This window comes from Trifolium pratense, linkage group LG7, assembly GCF_020283565.1.
Source record: "Trifolium pratense cultivar HEN17-A07 linkage group LG7, ARS_RC_1.1, whole genome shotgun sequence".
NCBI classification, from domain to species: Eukaryota; Viridiplantae; Streptophyta; class Magnoliopsida; order Fabales; family Fabaceae; genus Trifolium; species Trifolium pratense.
In genome coordinates this window covers 26,609,581-26,627,454 of record NC_060065.1, presented here as the reverse complement: position 1 = coordinate 26,627,454, position 17,874 = coordinate 26,609,581, and the positions used below count along the sequence as shown (strand labels likewise).

Genomic DNA, 17,874 nt, shown 5'->3' with positions numbered 1-17,874 from the left:
TTATTTTTTAGATTTATTAAGAATTTAATGTATTTAGACCATATTATAATTAAATAAATTAAATTCTTAATAAATCTAAAAAAATAAACTTAGTACATTGGAATTGACTAAGATCTAACTTCTATTTTAGTGTAACCTACTTAGCTAGCCAAATGGAGTATAATCTTGTGTGATACTTTATTACCCACCTTCGGCCAAAAATTTTAAAATTGTTTGTTTTTGAAACCCTATGCTTCATTAAAGGAAAATAATGTCTTTACTCTTGTCTTAGGCTATTGAGCATTGAATTTTAAGTAATTAAGATTAAAAAGAAATTGGGGAGAAAAATGTTATTTTGGGTAAAAATCAATCAACAAAAGTAAGTAGTAGTTGAAAATGGTGATTGAAAAAGAGAAAAAGAATTATGAAATTGACACAATCAAAATCAATCAATTAAATTGCAAAGAGAAAAAAAAAAAACAAAGATTGTGTCATAGAAAAAGAATCACCAGAAGTTGAAAATGGGAAAATAAAAGAGAGTGAATAAGCTATATGTTGTTTATACTAAAAAAATAACTCTTGAATAAAAAAAAAAACAATGATTTTATTGTAGTCAAGCCCCATTACACGTTTAATAAAGACCTTAATTAGTAATTCATAATTGATAAGATGTTAAATGATATTACTAAGATGTATGTTTGAATTAGATTTGAGTTGATCACATTGTTTGAATCGAGTAAAACACTTAACCCTTGAGTGAAATATTTGTGACAAATATGTGATTCTTTTTTTTATTTATAATTGTTCATTTGAAATGATAAAAATCATGCTTATGCTTAAGCAATTATAAACATGGAAATTTTTTTTTTACTATTTTGATATTATAATTTTAGGGTGTTGCGAACATGCGTAAGAATCCAAAATTAGAAATATTTTCTTAAATTTTGTGTAGTTAATTTGTAATCAAGTTTAAAAAGTGAATTAAATGCATGAATTATGATAAAAAAAAAAATAGTAAAACAACCCTTTTATAGCATTTTTATCTAATTCCAATTGTTTTTTTTTAGGAAAATGGGATTAGGGACTTGGGCTAAAAATAACTTAATTTATGATCAAGTTTCAGTCGCCCAATGAGCCCGAAGCGACCAGAAGTCAGAATGTCCATAAAATCCAAATTAGCATTTGTCGCTAGTCGACGAGCAGGAACGACCATGAAGTGACCACAAGTCAGAATGTATTAGTTTTGCTCGCCTAGTTCCTAGCTCAAGCAACCATGGGGCAACCAAAGTCAACATGTTCCAATCTCGCTGCATTCTTAGCTCAAGTGACCATGGCGCGGCTAATATCATAATGTCCCATATTTGGAAATCACTGACAGTCTCCCATCGACCAAACTCCTCGCCCGGCGACCAAGGGCGATTAAAGGATAATATCTGATGAACTGACCTTTCGCTCCTATGAAGAAAACTTGCTCGTGCGACTACCATGTGTTCGCCCAACGAGGAAATATTTTTATTTTTGTTATAAATAGCTTCCAAAATAGAACTTAGACTATCATATCACTTCGAGAGACATGAAATAGAAAGAGTAAGGCCGGATTCCACCATTGGATAGCATATGAGCTCGATTCTATGCCTTGTATGCAATCTTTACATTTTTATTCTCATTTGTAAGTTATTTCTCATGACTATGAGTTGCTAAACTCTATCTATTAAGCGCTTCACACAAATTAAAAAAGATGATAAATTAAAAAAAAAAAGATTTTACTCAAGTATACATCTTAATTATCGATGTATTTTAATTGTCACAAATGTAAAATAAAAAATAATAAACTCAATTGAGGGTAGAATTAAAAAAAGTGCAATTAAAGGAAAAAAAAATAAAAAGATAAAATGATGTTTACTACGAAAAACACGAAGTTGATATGAAATAAAACCTTAACACACACCCACCCATGATTTCCTTATAAGGGGGATTGCATTTTTGACCCACCACACCACCACTAACAAGATATGTAAGCATTCTTGTACTTCGTTAAATGAATGTTTGTGTGTTTGTAAAACATCACTCAAATAAAATAAATGAATGTACTCGTGTGTTTGTATATAATTTTTCGGTACACATATTATCATATTATGTGACAGTGATTCAGCTAGTAGATTCTAACCATATTAGCATTTTTGTGTGACATGTCACGTTGAGGACTAAAACGAAAATAATCTAAAATTACCGGAACAAATTATAAGTATTTTTTTAGAGACTAAAACCTAAATTCTATAATATTACATGAACTAAAAATACATTTTGCCTATAAAATAAAATAACTGCGTATCTCTCTTTCCGTTAAAAAAACATAGTGGAGACATAATAAACCGAATAAAATAAAAAAATATTTTTTTTTTTCTTTTTATCACGCAGTTTAGTGGTTGAAAATTTCACTCAGAGTTCGAACTCCAACTGATACACATATAATATTATGTAACTAACAATTAAGCTAAACTCACAACGAAATAATCAATATTTTTTGTTTGTTTGTTTTTGAAAGAATCAGTTTTTAACTATTAAAAAAAAATCTGTTTTAAATAAATAAACAACGTGCTTATAAAAAAAACTAAATAAACAACGTCTCTACATTATTTGACTCGCCGGTTGTTGTTTCCTTTCATCGCGGCGACGGTGGTGGAAATAAGGTTTTATCTCTCTCCCTAACCCTCTCTTTCTCTTCGATTTTTTTTTTTTAATCATTTGATTTGGGGTTTTTATATCATTATGCTTTAATATATCATATATTAATCGATTTCACGATCATATAAACTGTTCGTAATCATATTAGTGGGATGTTTTCAAAACCCTATTGAATGTTTTCAAAAAAATTGTTGATGATTATTATTGCTCCCGATGTTATTGCATAAACCTCTATTAATTTATAAGATTGATGGTTAATTAGTTATTTAGCTACAATACTTATTTAGTTGTGGAGTTAGAGAGTATAGAAGTCAGAGATCGGAAAGATTATAGAGGAAATTAGAGTGGGACAGACAGAACTAGGTTTCTTGAATAATAACTAGCATTTTATAACTTCTTCAAAAAAAAACTAGCATTTTATAAAGTTTTACCTCAACACTTAACACTTGTTTTTATATATTTTGAACAAGTACTTATCACTTTTTCTTCATTACTTCTATAGCTATATAATAGCAATTGGCTATGAAGCATGATAGACACACATACACGAACACTGACACGACACAGACGCCGACACCGATAATAATTTGAAAAATGACATAATTCAATGTAAACATGTATCGGTGTCGGACACTGACGCTAGGACACACCAAATCCCCGTGCTTCATAGGCAATTGGTATAGGATACACAAACATGGAAAAACAATTGAAAGGAAATGATACGAAAAGGGTGTTTATTTCCGAAGAATGAGTGAACAATAGAATATATCTGTTACTTCGAGGGAACAGAATCCTCCCAACCAGTTAAATCTCAAATTTCGCAAACAGTCAATTCTCAATTCTCAGTTATCTGTAATGCACGCCCTTTCTATACCTTTGTCATATTTATGTGAATTCATGTAAATCAACAGATTAAATCAATTTTTTCTTTTAACTGGACATTTAAAGAGACTGTTCAGTCATTAGAAAACGTTACAACTGGATACTGCGGTGGACGTTTGGGGGAACCAGGATCCTGGTTTTGATTAATCAATTAGTGGATGAGGTATGGGGTTGTTTGCTCGATGGATTTCCTAGCCATATTGCATCGCATGTGATATATGAATAGCAGTTTTTTAATATCTATATTTCCATTGGGATGACATCTCTTGTGCTGTTGCTGTCAATGCAAATTTTTTGAGTGCTGTTTTGATTGAGATTGCGATATTAATGAAACAAGTTACTATATTATGTTTAATTGGTACACATACAACATGATGATTTATTTTTGTTGTTGTCTTGTATCTCTATGGACTTGTAGCAATGGATGTTGACGAAGCAGATAACACAGTTTTAGCTTCGGTCGGGCTCAATTCCCCAGTTTTTCGGCAGAATGGAGTTTTTTCTCCTGAAGATCTTGCTTGGGTTGATTCCTGTCTAAATAATGATTTCGACATTTCAGAAAGTGATTGGATCCCTTTGAGAGATGCTTTGTTAGAAATTATCAGTTCCCAATCTCAATCCTTCGGCGTCGATGGTGGAGAAGACAATGAAAGTCACCCCTACAGAGAGGAGAATAATATGACTTTAGAACTCAATCAGCAACCTTCAACTTCTGATGCAGAGCGTTTGCCAAATCCTTCTTCTACTTATGATGTTAGCCTAATAAGTATGGCTACAGAAACAACCAGTGATGAAATTCCCGACAATGAATTGAATGGGACTTTGCCGTCTTCAACTTTTTCGGGAAATCCTTTTCTCCCAACTTATAATGAAGACCTGAAGTATAATGAAACATTTGATTATGGACTTAACTTGGATTCTGCAAATTATGAGATGGAGCAGACATCTGAGAATATCTTCAAAGTCTGGGATTTGGATTCTGTAACTGATGAGCTGGAGCAAGCATCTGAGAACATATTCAAAGTATGGGATTTGGACATTCCATCTGAGGAAGGTGAGCTAGTTAAACAATTGAAAAAAGCCCTGTCGGAGAATTCTTTGCGGACGGAGCCATCAGCTTTTGATGTTTCCGGGAAGGACCTGAAGGAAGTGTCACTTGATGATCTTATTGCTGGCATTGCTGATTTGTCTCTAAATAAGAAAGTTTAGTGTTCGTTGATTTATTTTCGTTTAGATTCTAGTCTAACTATTTTCGCTCTATATTTCAAAACTTTTCTTGCAGCACCTCAGGTTGAGTTTTTGTTTTTCTTTTATTATTTCATCTTGAACAATTATGACTGAGGCCTCTACTATCAGAGCATTGTGTTTGATGTCATTGTTGTACAGAGATTTAGACTTACTATGGCTTAAAGTTATGATGATTATATTACAAAGAATCAAACATACATCTTTAATAGTAAAATTAGAGTATTATTTAATGGTAAAACAAATAAGAATATTTTAAGAAATGAATCATGTTGAAATTTATGTTTTCTTTTGTGACCTTTAGACTTTAGTTCTTACATGGAAGAGTAATAACTAATAAGTCTAGATTGGATGACAAATTGCTTCCTTTGATGAGTTTAACAATGGTTTTATTTACTGTAATTGAAGTTTTTGATCCCAGTTATCTTAGAGTGCTCAGACTCTTTGGATGCACTATGTATGGAACTAGGATTTTTTACTTTCTAAAGCTCAAATAGAGAAGAACAAGAGGAAAAGAGAGGAAACAATAAAGGTGACCACAGAGTCTAAAGGCAAAAACAGTTAGTTTTAAGCTCATTTGCGCCCAAGAATTAAAAAAAATAATGTTAACTAGTGTCCCGGGACACTAGTTAAGGAAATAGCAAGAAAGAAAATATATTCATGAATATTTAATGTCTAGAAAGGGATTGAAGAACTTATGAAGCTTTGATAGAGTAGTTGATCCACGTTGAAATTACAACTGCAATACAAATCTCAATAATATCACATTGAAAAAAGTGAATTTTGTGGCGTCTGAAAATATACTTCCTGACAAAAATATATCATACAAACGTGTACTTAGGGTCTGTTCGGTAAAAATAAGCTATAAGCTAGCTGATAGCTGATAAGCTAGCTGATAACTGAAAAGCTAGCTGATAGCTGAAAAGCTAACTTATTGAAATTAAAGTGTTTGGTAAAATTAGCTTTTAAAGTGGTTATTAAATATAAAATTACATAATTTATAGTGGGTAGTTTTTTTTTTTTAGAGTAAGTAGTTATTAAATTAAAGGGTAAAAATGGAATAAAGTGTAAAAAGCTATAAGCTATAAGCTCAAACGCTACTTGAAATAGCATCTGAAAAAAAGCTATAAGTTAGTATAAAAAGCTTGTTACCAAACACCTTTAATTTTTTGAAACAAGCTTATAAGCTCATATAATAAGCTATAAGCTAGCTTATTTGTGTTACCAAACACACCCTTAGAGAAACATGTAATTCTTTTAGAAATGAAGGGGTGGGAAAAGTTGCTTAAGGATTCCTATTCACTCTCCCAAACTTGCAAGTCATCCATGGTTGGAATGCCATTTTGCTCCGCGGATCAGGAACATACATACACTTTCATTTAGTTACACGTATGTCATAAGTATCAGAAAACAAGCTCAACATATCTACATGAACACACAACCTATAGTAGATCCTCCAAGGGCATCAATATTCAGTACTACACACATGATAAGTGACTATACATACAGTCTGAAATGAAACATATTCAGAACAAGAGAAGACACAAAATAAAACAACAAAGAAGAAATATAGAAACTCTGTTTAAAGACTTGTCAATCTGCATCTCCTGTCTCCTCATTCTAGGACTGGTGCTTCCATTTTGAGGATAAGCAAACACATTTGCATCAGAGACACCGAAAATCCTTGTCAACACCATCTCTCCAAACAAACCGATCACAGGATCGAAGAAACTGGTCATAGCAGCACCACCAAGATAAGGTAATCCATTGGCACCATAACCTCCATAAAGGTGAGGGATGTAGTGCTGATAATGAATCGGCCGCGATTGTGACTGGAAATAATTCGGACGGAGTTGCTCACCATGATGTGAATTTGATGCACGATTAGAAGTTAACATAGCATTCAAGTTGTACGGGGGTGGTCTATGAGGTATACCTAAACCTACCTGGAGTTTCTTGGTTTCAGATTCAGAATTAGATTTTCCTCGGCCGTAAAGTGGGACTAATGAAGCATGGGAGATCTCAGCTTTACAAACTGGACATGTCGGCTGCTTATCCAGTTCAACAGAAGAGGTTTGGACATTAAGCCACTTGTATATACATGGCCAACAATACAGGTGACCACAGAGTGTAACCACAGGATCATGTGCTGATTCTAAGCAAATATTACAATCGAAGCAACCATTCTCACTACTAGAGATTGTTCTCTCTTCTGTAGTGGATTTCCTTTTTTGCTTTAGTGAGACTTCCTCATTCGAACCAAAGCATGTAGATTCCATTGAATATACCCTGTTATAGACTTTACAAATTTCAGAAAGCTGCTATTGTTTTAGACAACCATGATGTAGAAGTAGAATCAATAATATCAGGTATTTGGATGACAAGAACTACAACTTTTCTAAAGATTCTATTGCAAATATACTTTGAAAAACAAATTAATGATGATGAATTGATTTTCCTTTGGATTGGTAAATTAGTGGAATTAACAGTAGATATTTGACCCAAAATGAGAATGACAAAGAAGCTATTTCAATATTTGATGGAACAACAAATATACACAATGAATCTAGAACTTTATGATGATGTTCAAATTTGAAATTATAATAACTAGGGATCACAAAACAAAATGATGTAATCAGATATGCCTATGGTTTCTAAGGGCGTGTTTGGATGGAGGATTTTGAGAGGGTTTTGAAGGACAAAAATATATACTATGATAGATTAACATATAAGTTATAACATTTCAATTTCAATCACACATGATTCATTTTTAGAAACATTAGATGGTTTTCTTAATAGAAAAGAAAATAAATCCTCCCTCCCCTCCCTTCCAAAATCCCCCATCCAAACATATCCTAAAAATTGAAATCACATCATACAAACATATTTGGGCAATGTAGCAACCAATTTACAATGTTAATTTCTTAAGAAATGATAATTTTCATGTCCCCCAAAATTCTAACACATTACAAAATACTTAGTTTATAAAAGCAATAATCTTAGACCCAAAAAATCATCAATTATCAACAAATTAGGTTAAGAATCCCAAAGGAAGATAAGAAAATTGGATCTCTACAGAACCGCCACAAAAAAATTATCTTCACCAACAACAAAATGGAACCAATGAATTAAGAAAAAAGTCAACGCATATTAATTGTTTTCAGAATTATTCATAGCTAAATCGATTTTTCAATTCATGTAAGAAAAATTGAACAATAGCTAATGCAGATTTAGACCTGAAAAAAACTTGAATATTAAAATGAACCTTGAATTGTTACCACAGATGAAAATCAAATGCATGCAAATCATTTTGGAAAAAAAAAAGAACCCAATATCCATGTGAATAATTGCCATTTTGATCTCAAAACAAAGAAGAAAAACCCTTATTATTATGCATCACAAACATGAACAACCAAAAAATAAAAAGCATACCTTTGCAAATTAACAGATTAAGGTGGCGATGAAAATAAAAACTAGTAGTTTAAAAGGAAGAGAAAAAGAAAAAGAAAAAGAAAAAAAAAAAAGGAGAAAAGGTTAAAGAGAAGCGGGTTGAGTAGAAAGCAATGGAGAAGAGTAAATTGTGGAAGGAAATGAATGAGTGGGAATGTGGTGGTGACAGACACCATGTATATATCAGCTTGTTATTTTTTGTTTTTTACTTTCATATAAAAAAATATTGAATTATTGGAGGCATTCATACACATAAAATAGATATCTTGGGGACAACGTTTAAGGTGCTCACCTTCTAGAAGATCCATATTTTATTTTTTAATATGTCTTTTTTTTTAAGAAATAAGTTTATTTGTACCCATTGTCTTGAAGAAAAAACATATACCCATTGTTTTAAAATTCGGACGGGTGAACGACCCGGTTAAAACATTTAGTTCATTGAACACCGATTGGATAAAAAGATTATTGGTCGGATCACATCACTATTGACTCTTATATGTAAGTTTTTATAAAAAATATTCATGACTTAGATTTCATTCATAATTTAATAAAAATTAAACTCAAAATATTTTAAGACATATTTTATAATTCATTATTTAGTTAATTTCAGCTCTGACATCAAGCTGTTTCAACCGTCTTCCGATCGTAATTACGGAGGATTGAATCGTGGTCCTCCCTACCAAATCCAGCGTCAATCATCCCTGAACCAACTAGCGATTGATTAAAACTTTTCTTTTTTGGGTTGCATTTAAGATACATTTGTTTATTATAAAGTAAAATAAATTAACCCATAAATTATAAAGGGTAAAAGTGAATTTTGGTTAAAATAATATGGGTAAAAGTGAAATAAAAAATGATAAGTTATAAGCTCAAAAACTATTTAAAATAGCGTTTGAAAAATAAACTATAAAAATTTATTTATTCGTATAAATTATTTTTACAATCTCAAGAATAAGTCAAATCCAAACGGGTCTTTGTTTGTTAACTAAAAAATTTGAAGACTTAACTAATATAACTGCTACAAGCGCGAAACTTGAAGATGATAAGTTGATGATGAAGCTTTTATATATTTCGATTCATAAAAGTCTTTTATCAAATTTTCAGTTACTCTTTGGTACAATTTATTACTCCCTCTGTAATGCACAATTTTGATAACTAGTATTTTTAATTATTTATTATGAAAATCTAATTTTTTGAAAATACATGTCGAGATAAATTTAACAATATTTTATATGCTAGTAATATTTATTTTTATATTGAGTCAAAAAAATTTATATATTAATAAAAATTACCATCAAAGCTGAAGTATTACACGATTATCAAACGACACTTATTAAAAAAAAAACGAGGGAGTATGATGAAAGTTTGTGTTGTTACTTAGACCTTAGTATGTATGATGACGACAATGAGAAATTAATTTACATTCAATGATGAAGTAAATATTATTTATATATACATTCAAATAAATCATACCAATAAATTAACAAATCAAAATTCATCCATTCAACAAGGCTAGAACACCATAGATAATACAAAATTATTGCAAGTTTAAACAAATAAAACAAAAAAGTTCTCGAGTTGCTCGTGACTAATAAATCTACCAAACAAAAGTTCTCATAATAAGCTTTGAGATTGTATGCTAAAGAAGGCAACAGGAGCAACTTGAAAGGCAAGTTTCTTTACACCAGTTTATAATCTTCCATTATAGCTAGCTAGGCAGTAGTTATAATAAAAGAGTATCAATCAATATAATCAAATCAAGTTATATTTTGTCTATCATTGCTGAAAACAGTCTAATTCCTGGTATTTCCCTAAACGTGGTATGAGGATCTCAACATGTTTTCGAATAGCTTTATGAAGAAATATTAGAGATATGTTGATTATTCTTAACCATTAAAACTTCACCTAAGTTCTTGGAAATCATGAGTTGCATGTGTATTGTTTTTTTCTTGTTTTAATAGATTGATTATTCCTAACATTGGTTGCAGATTGTTTTATTAAACCTGTTAAAAAAGTCTCACGTAGGATGTGAGTTGGCAACTCTGAATTATATTGAGAGTTTGGGAGAGAAAAATAACAACTTCACCAATCACATAACTCACAAAATACCCCTATTACAGAGTATTAATAGTAACTCATTTCTTCACATAATTTCATTTTTTGGGCTGAAGTTGACTAACTCTTATTTGGGCCTATCCAATTTGGTGGGCACATTACAGTGTCTTAATAACTCCCATTTTAAGAAAATTCACTCCACTCCGGACTACAACAAGATCACCAATTCAAACAAATACATGAGTTATGTTCATATCATCATATTTATGCACTTGGGCTGCAAGTGTTGGATGGATCCTATTCCTATAGGCATTGAAATTTTGAGTTACAGAAAATGACACAAACTTAAGTTTCAGTTGAAACATCCAATTAGAAACATCTTAAGCGAGCGGTAAAGTTCATCACTGACGAAGCGCTCAATATCCAAGAGCTGTTGTTGCTCGAGGGATTCTGGAAAGAAGTTGTCTAGATCTATAGGAGGAGGATGCACGATGGTAAAAGTGGGAATATTTCTCGGTTGTTCTTCCCTAACACGTTCATAATCCATGTTCATTTTCGTCTTCCATTACTTGCCTATTTTAGTTCCGAATAAATAATACTCTTCCTCTAAGACCACAACACGCATTATATATGCATGAGGTTCAAATTTCACATTATATTAGCTCAGTTGTTTCTTTCTTGCCATATATGATTAATTTGAACTTGTCAATTCATGTTTTTGAGATACCAAATGTGCCCGATCAAAGTCAGAATTATTCCGTTAACATTGCAATTTTCCGTGACCATGTCAATTAACACCTTTGAGTCACTTTTCCACTTGAAGATGAGTTATTCCAGTATTTGAGCTAAATCAGTTCTGATGTACATGTCTCACATCTCCACGTGGAGCGCGTCACAAGAGCCAATTTTTTGGGCGAAGCTACTTACAAGGATACTATTGTTGTCGTGGAGGAGCCCTCCACATCCAGAGAGATACAATGAACTTTTATGAGCATCCTTCTCGAGGTTGCTTCCAACTGATGAAGGTAATCATTTTGATGCGTCCATCCATCCAAACGGGTTTTCTCGCATTAAAAAATTTTAAAATGTTTATCTGATTTATTAATTAATGAGTATGGTAATTGATCATCAAAAAAGAAAATGTTTATCTGAACTTTTATCTGATTTATCCAATTTTAATAGCGACAGCTTATGTTGTATATAATGGTAGCATTTTTTTTTTGGTTACTAATGGTACGATTCAACATGTACTATAATTTTGCGTCAAAAAAGAAAATGTACTATAGTTTTACAGCAAATTTACTCAAGAAATCAGTAACTACTAGATTAATCTTAAAATATAAAATAAGGTTGCATCTGATAAAAACTATACAGGAGCATAACTGAGTATTTGAGAAAGCAAATTTATGGAAACATGATACATGGACTTGTATAAGAAAAATGAGCTCCTTATTTCCAGGAAATAAAGGCATTCATTACATTGCTAACTTATACAAACTTTTCTATGCTTGATGTCAGTGTTGACTTGGGCACAGCTCCAATAACTGTGTCTTTTTCCTTACCATCTTTGAAGATCACAACAGTTGGGATACTTCGAATCCCATACCGAGTAGCAGTTGAAGGGCTCTCGTCGGTATTGAGTTTGTAACACTTGAGTTTACCAGCATATTGCTTTGCTAGTTCATCAATTATAGGGTGTATCATTCTGCAGGGACCACACCATGGAGCCCAGAATTCAACCAAAACTGGAGAATCAGATTCAAGTACAAGTGATTGCCAATTTGCATCAGTGATAGAAGCCACTGCAATAAAGCATTATAGAAATTGTTCAAATTCCAATTAGTATGTCTCTCAAACTTGTTTACAATAGCAATGTCATTGTGTATTTATTAAATTCAAAGACAATTAAAAACAAAACAATCTATGATAGTGTTGGAGTTATAAAAAGATAATAATTTGCTAAAAATAGATCTTATCAAGTTCATTCAATCAATGCAAAGGAGATCGCATACAAAAAAATGCTAAGCTATGGATCATGGGCATATCAAGAGCATGTCACTGCAAGTGCATAACTCACATGCAATACATCTATGTATCAAACAACTCCGTGTGGAGGTTACTATCGACATAAAGTTCAAATGAAAAGCAATCTTACGCCAATAAATCCTTTTTATAAGATGAATTTCTTACAAAATCAATCATTAGATTGGAAGCTAGCATCATGGTCAAAACAATTCACAGTAGTCCAAAGATCAGTTCCTACTCTCCCAAATTATCTTTAGAGATAAATGGGTATATCAATCAGTTTATCGCAAATTATTTATAATGTTTGAATCATATAAAGAGTACTCTCCTTGTTTTTCCCATGTTTTCACCCTTTTGATGTGTTGAGTTAGGAATGGAGTCTAAATTCTTTCAGGGAAATTACATGCCCAGATAGTTAAAATGCCTAAATATGGTAGCTTGACTACAACGGATGGAAGCATGATTAAATACTATTTAGAGTTTGGTGAGTCTGTGTCATCAATAAAGGTGTTCTTTGAGCTTGCAAGGAGTTATCTTATCTGATTCGCTTTTCTAGAGGTATTTGGAAGTTTTGGAGGTGACATATGATTTTCTTGAGGTTTACAAAGAATTGTGAAGTAAAGGAGTGGAATTTAATAGCAAACATGTGGAATTATTTTTTTAGATAGTGTATTAGCTTTTTGTTAGTATTTTCTCCTTCACTGGGATTCGAGCCCTGAACCTATAGCTCTTTCAACTGATTTAACTCTTAGTGCAAACTAGCTGAGCTTCCCAATCCCCACATGTGTAAAATTAAGAGATTTGGATGCAGCATATTTAAACCGTCTAAGCTTGATGGGATGCCCCATATTTAAGGTTGAATTTTAATTGTTTTTAAATTTAAAATGCGAGCTTAAAATTCCGACTATTCAATTAAGATCGAACGGTCTAAATGTGAGTGATTGTAGTGCAGTCACAAACTCTGGATTGCACACAACCCCAGTCCAAAATGAAGAGCTCTCAATGAAGGGAAACTGCTTCATGGGTATGCTTTAAGATTTTGACTAGTGTCAAATAATTCAGTTTGAAAATTTTTTTAATAAGCAAACTACATTTTACTAAGCCACAGTCCAATGGTACAAGTTGTACCCAGCTCTAAACATCACATAGTTCAATTCACATCCGTTACATCCCCTCGGACTTGTTAATATTACTCTTCTAACACCCTACACATAGTACAAGTTTTTTTTGTGGGTGTTTGTTTCATGGATTATAAATTTATTCCTAGGAATGTGACTTTGGGAATCTTTAATTCCTATGTTTGTTTCAAGTTTTAAAAAATTATGCCTAGGAATTTTTTATTCCTTAGGGTGTGTTTGTTTCGGGGATTAAAATTATAATCCTAGGATTATTATTCCTTGGAATATTATTGCTGGGAACATTATTCCTATCAATATGTTTGGTAAATAAATAAAGTTCCTTGGAACATTTTTAAAATAAATTCAATTAATATTTTAAAATATTAAAATAAAAAAAATAAATGAGTTAAAAATAATGGGAGAGTGGGGAGTTATGGGTGGTTACCTCTTATTCCCATGGGAATGTAAGATTCCCACCATTTAACATGGGAATAAAAAGTGGGAAAGTCATGTGTAATTTATATTCCAAGGAATAAAAAGTTCCTAGGCATAATTTTTTAAAACTTGAAACAAACATAGGAATTAAAGATTCCCAAAATCACATTCCTGGGAATAAATTTATAATCCATGAAACAAACACCCCCTTAGAATATAAATTACACATGACTTCCCCACTTTTCATTCCCATGTTAAATGGTGTGAATCTTATATTCCCATGGGAATAAGAGGTAACCACCCATAACTCCCCACTCTCCCATTGTTTTTAACTCATTTATTTTTTTTATTTTAATATTTTAAAATGTTAATTGAATTTATTTTAAAAATGTTCCAAGGAACTTTATTTATTTACCAAACACATTGATAGGAATAATACTCCCAGCAATAATGTTCCAAAGAATAATAATCCTAGGATTATAATTTTAATCCCCGAAACAAACACACCCTTAATGGTACACATAATACAACTAAATCACACACTCCAACTATAAATATACACGGTGATACGGAAACGGTCATTTAAAGGAAAGTGAGGATAAAACTTCTTCATCCATGTCCCAAGAAAACATGACAGAAAGAGCATAATTTATTCAATATTGAACAAAATTCAAAGTGATAAGCTATGTTGCCTAGGTACAGGTACGGTACCAGTACCCAGTACTAGTACAGAATACGGCATTTTTAGAAAATTTAAGATACTCTTAAGTTAATATAAAATATTAGAATTTTTTTTAAGTGAATTACTATCATCGTGCTTTGGAGATTTACTTTTTTTGTTCATTGTCTCCACTATTTTCATCAAAAGTGAGAGAGATATTGAAATATAATAAAAAATCAAAAAATTTAAAAGATTTTTCAACCACCGATAGGTTTTTGCTGTATCCATTTTCCCAAATCAACCAAATAAAAATGGGTGCGGATCGGTGCGTATCATACAAGTACCGTATGCGTACTTGGTATTGGTACGTACCCGGTACAAGCATTTCGGCATTTTAAGAGTACCCATGCTTCATAGGTGATAAGGTAGTTTGGGAATAGACATTACATACCGGTTAGAGTGATAAGATGATTCAACTCCTCCCGCTAATAAAATAACAACTAACATTTGTCATTTTAAAAAAAATATTGAGCAAAATAGGCAACAATTCTTGATTGGGTTTTCTTAAATTAGGAGAAGAAATCCACTCTCTCTCGCTTCAAATTTTGGGTGTGGCGAAAGGTGATGACGGATCGTCACACTCTCTAATCCGGGCCTATTTTAGCAACATTAAATGTTTTTTAGTAGGTTTTAAGCAATACAGGTAAGAGAAATCTAATCATAAGCTTGATTACTTGTTTTGCAAGAAAACAGGAAAAATTGCAGGAAATTGCTGATTTTCACTACGCTGGGGGCGTAGCCCATCACGCGCCGCGTGATAGAGATCACAGGGAGCCAAGTTTTCACTTTGATCACGCGCGGCGTGATACCTGACCACGCGCGGCGTGAAACTTTGTTCAGGAATTGGATTGCTCTCTGACTTGATCACGCGCGGCGTACCACTTGACCACGCGCGGCGTGCAGAGAAGAGGAACAACTACGCCGGGGGCGTGGAGCTACCACGCGCGGCGTGAAGAAGGCAGAGTTGAAGATCAGAGGCTTCAAAGTTGATCACGCGCCGCGTGATTCCGTTACACGCGCGGCGTCGTTGAAGAAAGTGCAACCACGCGCGGCGTGATAGATCTGGCGCGCGGCGTGGTTGCGTTCACTATATAAGGATTCTGCATTTTTCTGTTAAAGGGTTGGAAAATTCTGCAATATTCATCTATTCTCTGATTTCGGAAGCATCAAGATCCAGATCAAGGACTCCATAGGATAGCTCCGAGCACCTCAATAGCATGGATTCTCAAGCCATGAAGTTGAAGCGAGGACGCGAACGAAGCAACATGAGGAGCTAAGCTTCTTTTGGAGGTAGGATCTAGGATAATCTAGGATGTAGATGAATCATTTGTAATCTGCTATATGTAAGAATGTACTCTGTTCATGGTGTTGATTCAATGCAAATCTATGCTTAATGCTTTATAATCCTTCATTAGTGTTGTAATGATTTCGAGTTAAGTCACGTGCGAGAGTATTGATTTAATTTCTGAACTGAATTGCATTGAGCACTCGAGTGTTTCCGGTCGAGAGATTGAGACATAGAGTGTAGCGAACGATCGACGCGCTTTCATATCATTCGTTGTAGGTAGCTTCCGCCCGAGAGATCGGGGGAGTATCGACAACGAATAGAGTGGATTTTGACAAGAGATTGCGATTCACTAATTTGTTGATCTAGTTGTGAACACTTGAGTAGATTCCTATGATATAGTAGATTGCATGTGGTTTAGCTATAGACTAGGTGATTCCGATGATTCTACCTCGTTTTTCCATTATATCAAAGCACGTTTTCTAACAATTCATCACTCAACATACCCCCAATTTATGTGTATTTCTTGCATAATGTTTATGAACACTATTAGACTAGTTTAATCACACAATCCCTGTGGATCGATATTTTTATTACTACGTGGTAATTCGTTCACTTGCGAAAATTATCCATCAAAAGGTTATCAATTAAATTTGGAATCAGTGGAAGAAAGGGGAAGAAAACAATGCATTACAGAAAGTCTCAAAAAAATATGTGTTAATCAGTTTGTGGCAATTATGTTTTAGAACCTAGCTTTGATAGCAGTTGATACTGATAGAGCTACTCTGGAACAGAGCTACAATTCACAATTACAACTTATAGGAAAATGGCACAATTTACACACAAACAGAAAGATAAAGACCAGTTCGGTTCCTCCCAAGAATTTGAGAGTTTTGGATCTCTTCCTTCCCAAATGTTCGAGAGTTGAGTCTCTCCCACTAACCACTCGAGAAATTCCCCGATAACCAAATGTTCCCTGCCCTATTTCAATTCACACACTATAAGTGTGGAGAAGTGGATCCGAGGTTCGAACCCGGGTTTTATGTGTCTAGTAGCTACCAACTAACTAAGCTACTCTTACCGGAAGATGCACGTTATATACTATAACTAATCTCATTTGTATGACTTTAAGATAGATGTAATTAAAATAAAATATTTTTCATTAGTCAGTATTATAATTGATTCGTGGCGTAAATAATGTTTGAACTTTTTCATAAAAATAAAAATAATCTTTGAACTAAATGCTAAAAATAACGATCAATTTATAAAATATCATAGATAAAGTTGCAATTGCATGTTAACAATTAGAAATAAAAATCAGAAATATAAAAACAAAAACAGAACAGGGCAGAACCCATTCACTCAAAGTTACAACAAAAATTATGCAGGGAAAATGAAAACTGACCATCCAGAGCGGTATCCTGAGCTTCGCACACTAGGCGTGAAGTGCGACTAGCGATTCTGGAAGTAGGCGAAGCAGTAAAGTGAGTGGAGAATATGGGCCTGGGCTTGGGTTTGGGCCTGAGGCCCACGTAACGAGGGAACTTGGGAGAAGAAGTCCGATGGGCGACGACAGGAGATATGGCAGAAGAAGGGTGTGTAACGAGGGCGATGGATTCAAGGATGGTGGCCATGGAGGAGTGGAAGTGTGATCGGTGAAGAAGGGTGAGTAACGAGTTGAGACAAGTTCGCTTAATTTGGATATTGTTAATGTGTGGATATGATATGAGGGTTTAATTTTAATGTTTGTTTCTTGCTGCATTTTCATGCTGTTACCAATAGTTTCACGCCATGTCACCAATAAAATAACATTTAATTTATATTCAACCTCCCGGATTTTTATTTAAAAAATTACTTAATGAGAAAATGTACTGCCTTTTTTTTTTTTATCAAATAAAATAGTATAATAAGAACTGAATTGGAATTTACATGAAATATAAACTTAATTAAAATGAACAATAGTTTGAAAATTTCGCAACGAATTATTCATTACA

The 17,874-nt window shown here is 33.1% G+C and overlaps 3 protein-coding genes across 3 annotated transcripts; 1 reads left to right on the top strand and 2 right to left on the bottom strand.

Moving 5' to 3' along the window:
* Positions 1 to 2,580: 2,580 nt before the first annotated feature.
* On the top strand, positions 2,581 to 4,945 carry LOC123895356. Its single transcript, XM_045945638.1, has 2 exons — positions 2,581 to 2,669; positions 3,965 to 4,945. Exon 2 carries the CDS (start codon positions 3,967 to 3,969, stop codon positions 4,753 to 4,755), a length of 789 nt encoding a protein of 262 aa, XP_045801594.1. The 5' UTR covers positions 2,581 to 2,669; positions 3,965 to 3,966; the 3' UTR covers positions 4,756 to 4,945.
* Positions 4,946 to 6,118: 1,173 nt separating this feature from the next.
* On the bottom strand, positions 6,119 to 8,469 carry LOC123895358 (E3 ubiquitin-protein ligase RMA3-like). The gene is made up of 2 exons (XM_045945639.1): positions 8,224 to 8,469; positions 6,119 to 7,080 (listed from the first exon to the last, which is right to left on the bottom strand). Exon 2 carries the CDS (start codon positions 7,068 to 7,070, stop codon positions 6,318 to 6,320), a length of 753 nt encoding a protein of 250 aa, XP_045801595.1. The 5' UTR covers positions 7,071 to 7,080; positions 8,224 to 8,469; the 3' UTR covers positions 6,119 to 6,317.
* Positions 8,470 to 11,594: 3,125 nt separating this feature from the next.
* LOC123895355 (thioredoxin 1-like) lies at positions 11,595 to 17,606 on the bottom strand. The gene is made up of 2 exons (XM_045945637.1): positions 17,286 to 17,606; positions 11,595 to 12,098 (listed from the first exon to the last, which is right to left on the bottom strand). Exons 1-2 carry the CDS (start codon positions 17,512 to 17,514, stop codon positions 11,785 to 11,787), a joined length of 543 nt encoding a protein of 180 aa, XP_045801593.1. The 5' UTR covers positions 17,515 to 17,606; the 3' UTR covers positions 11,595 to 11,784.
* Between the last annotated feature and the right edge of the window lie 268 nt (positions 17,607 to 17,874).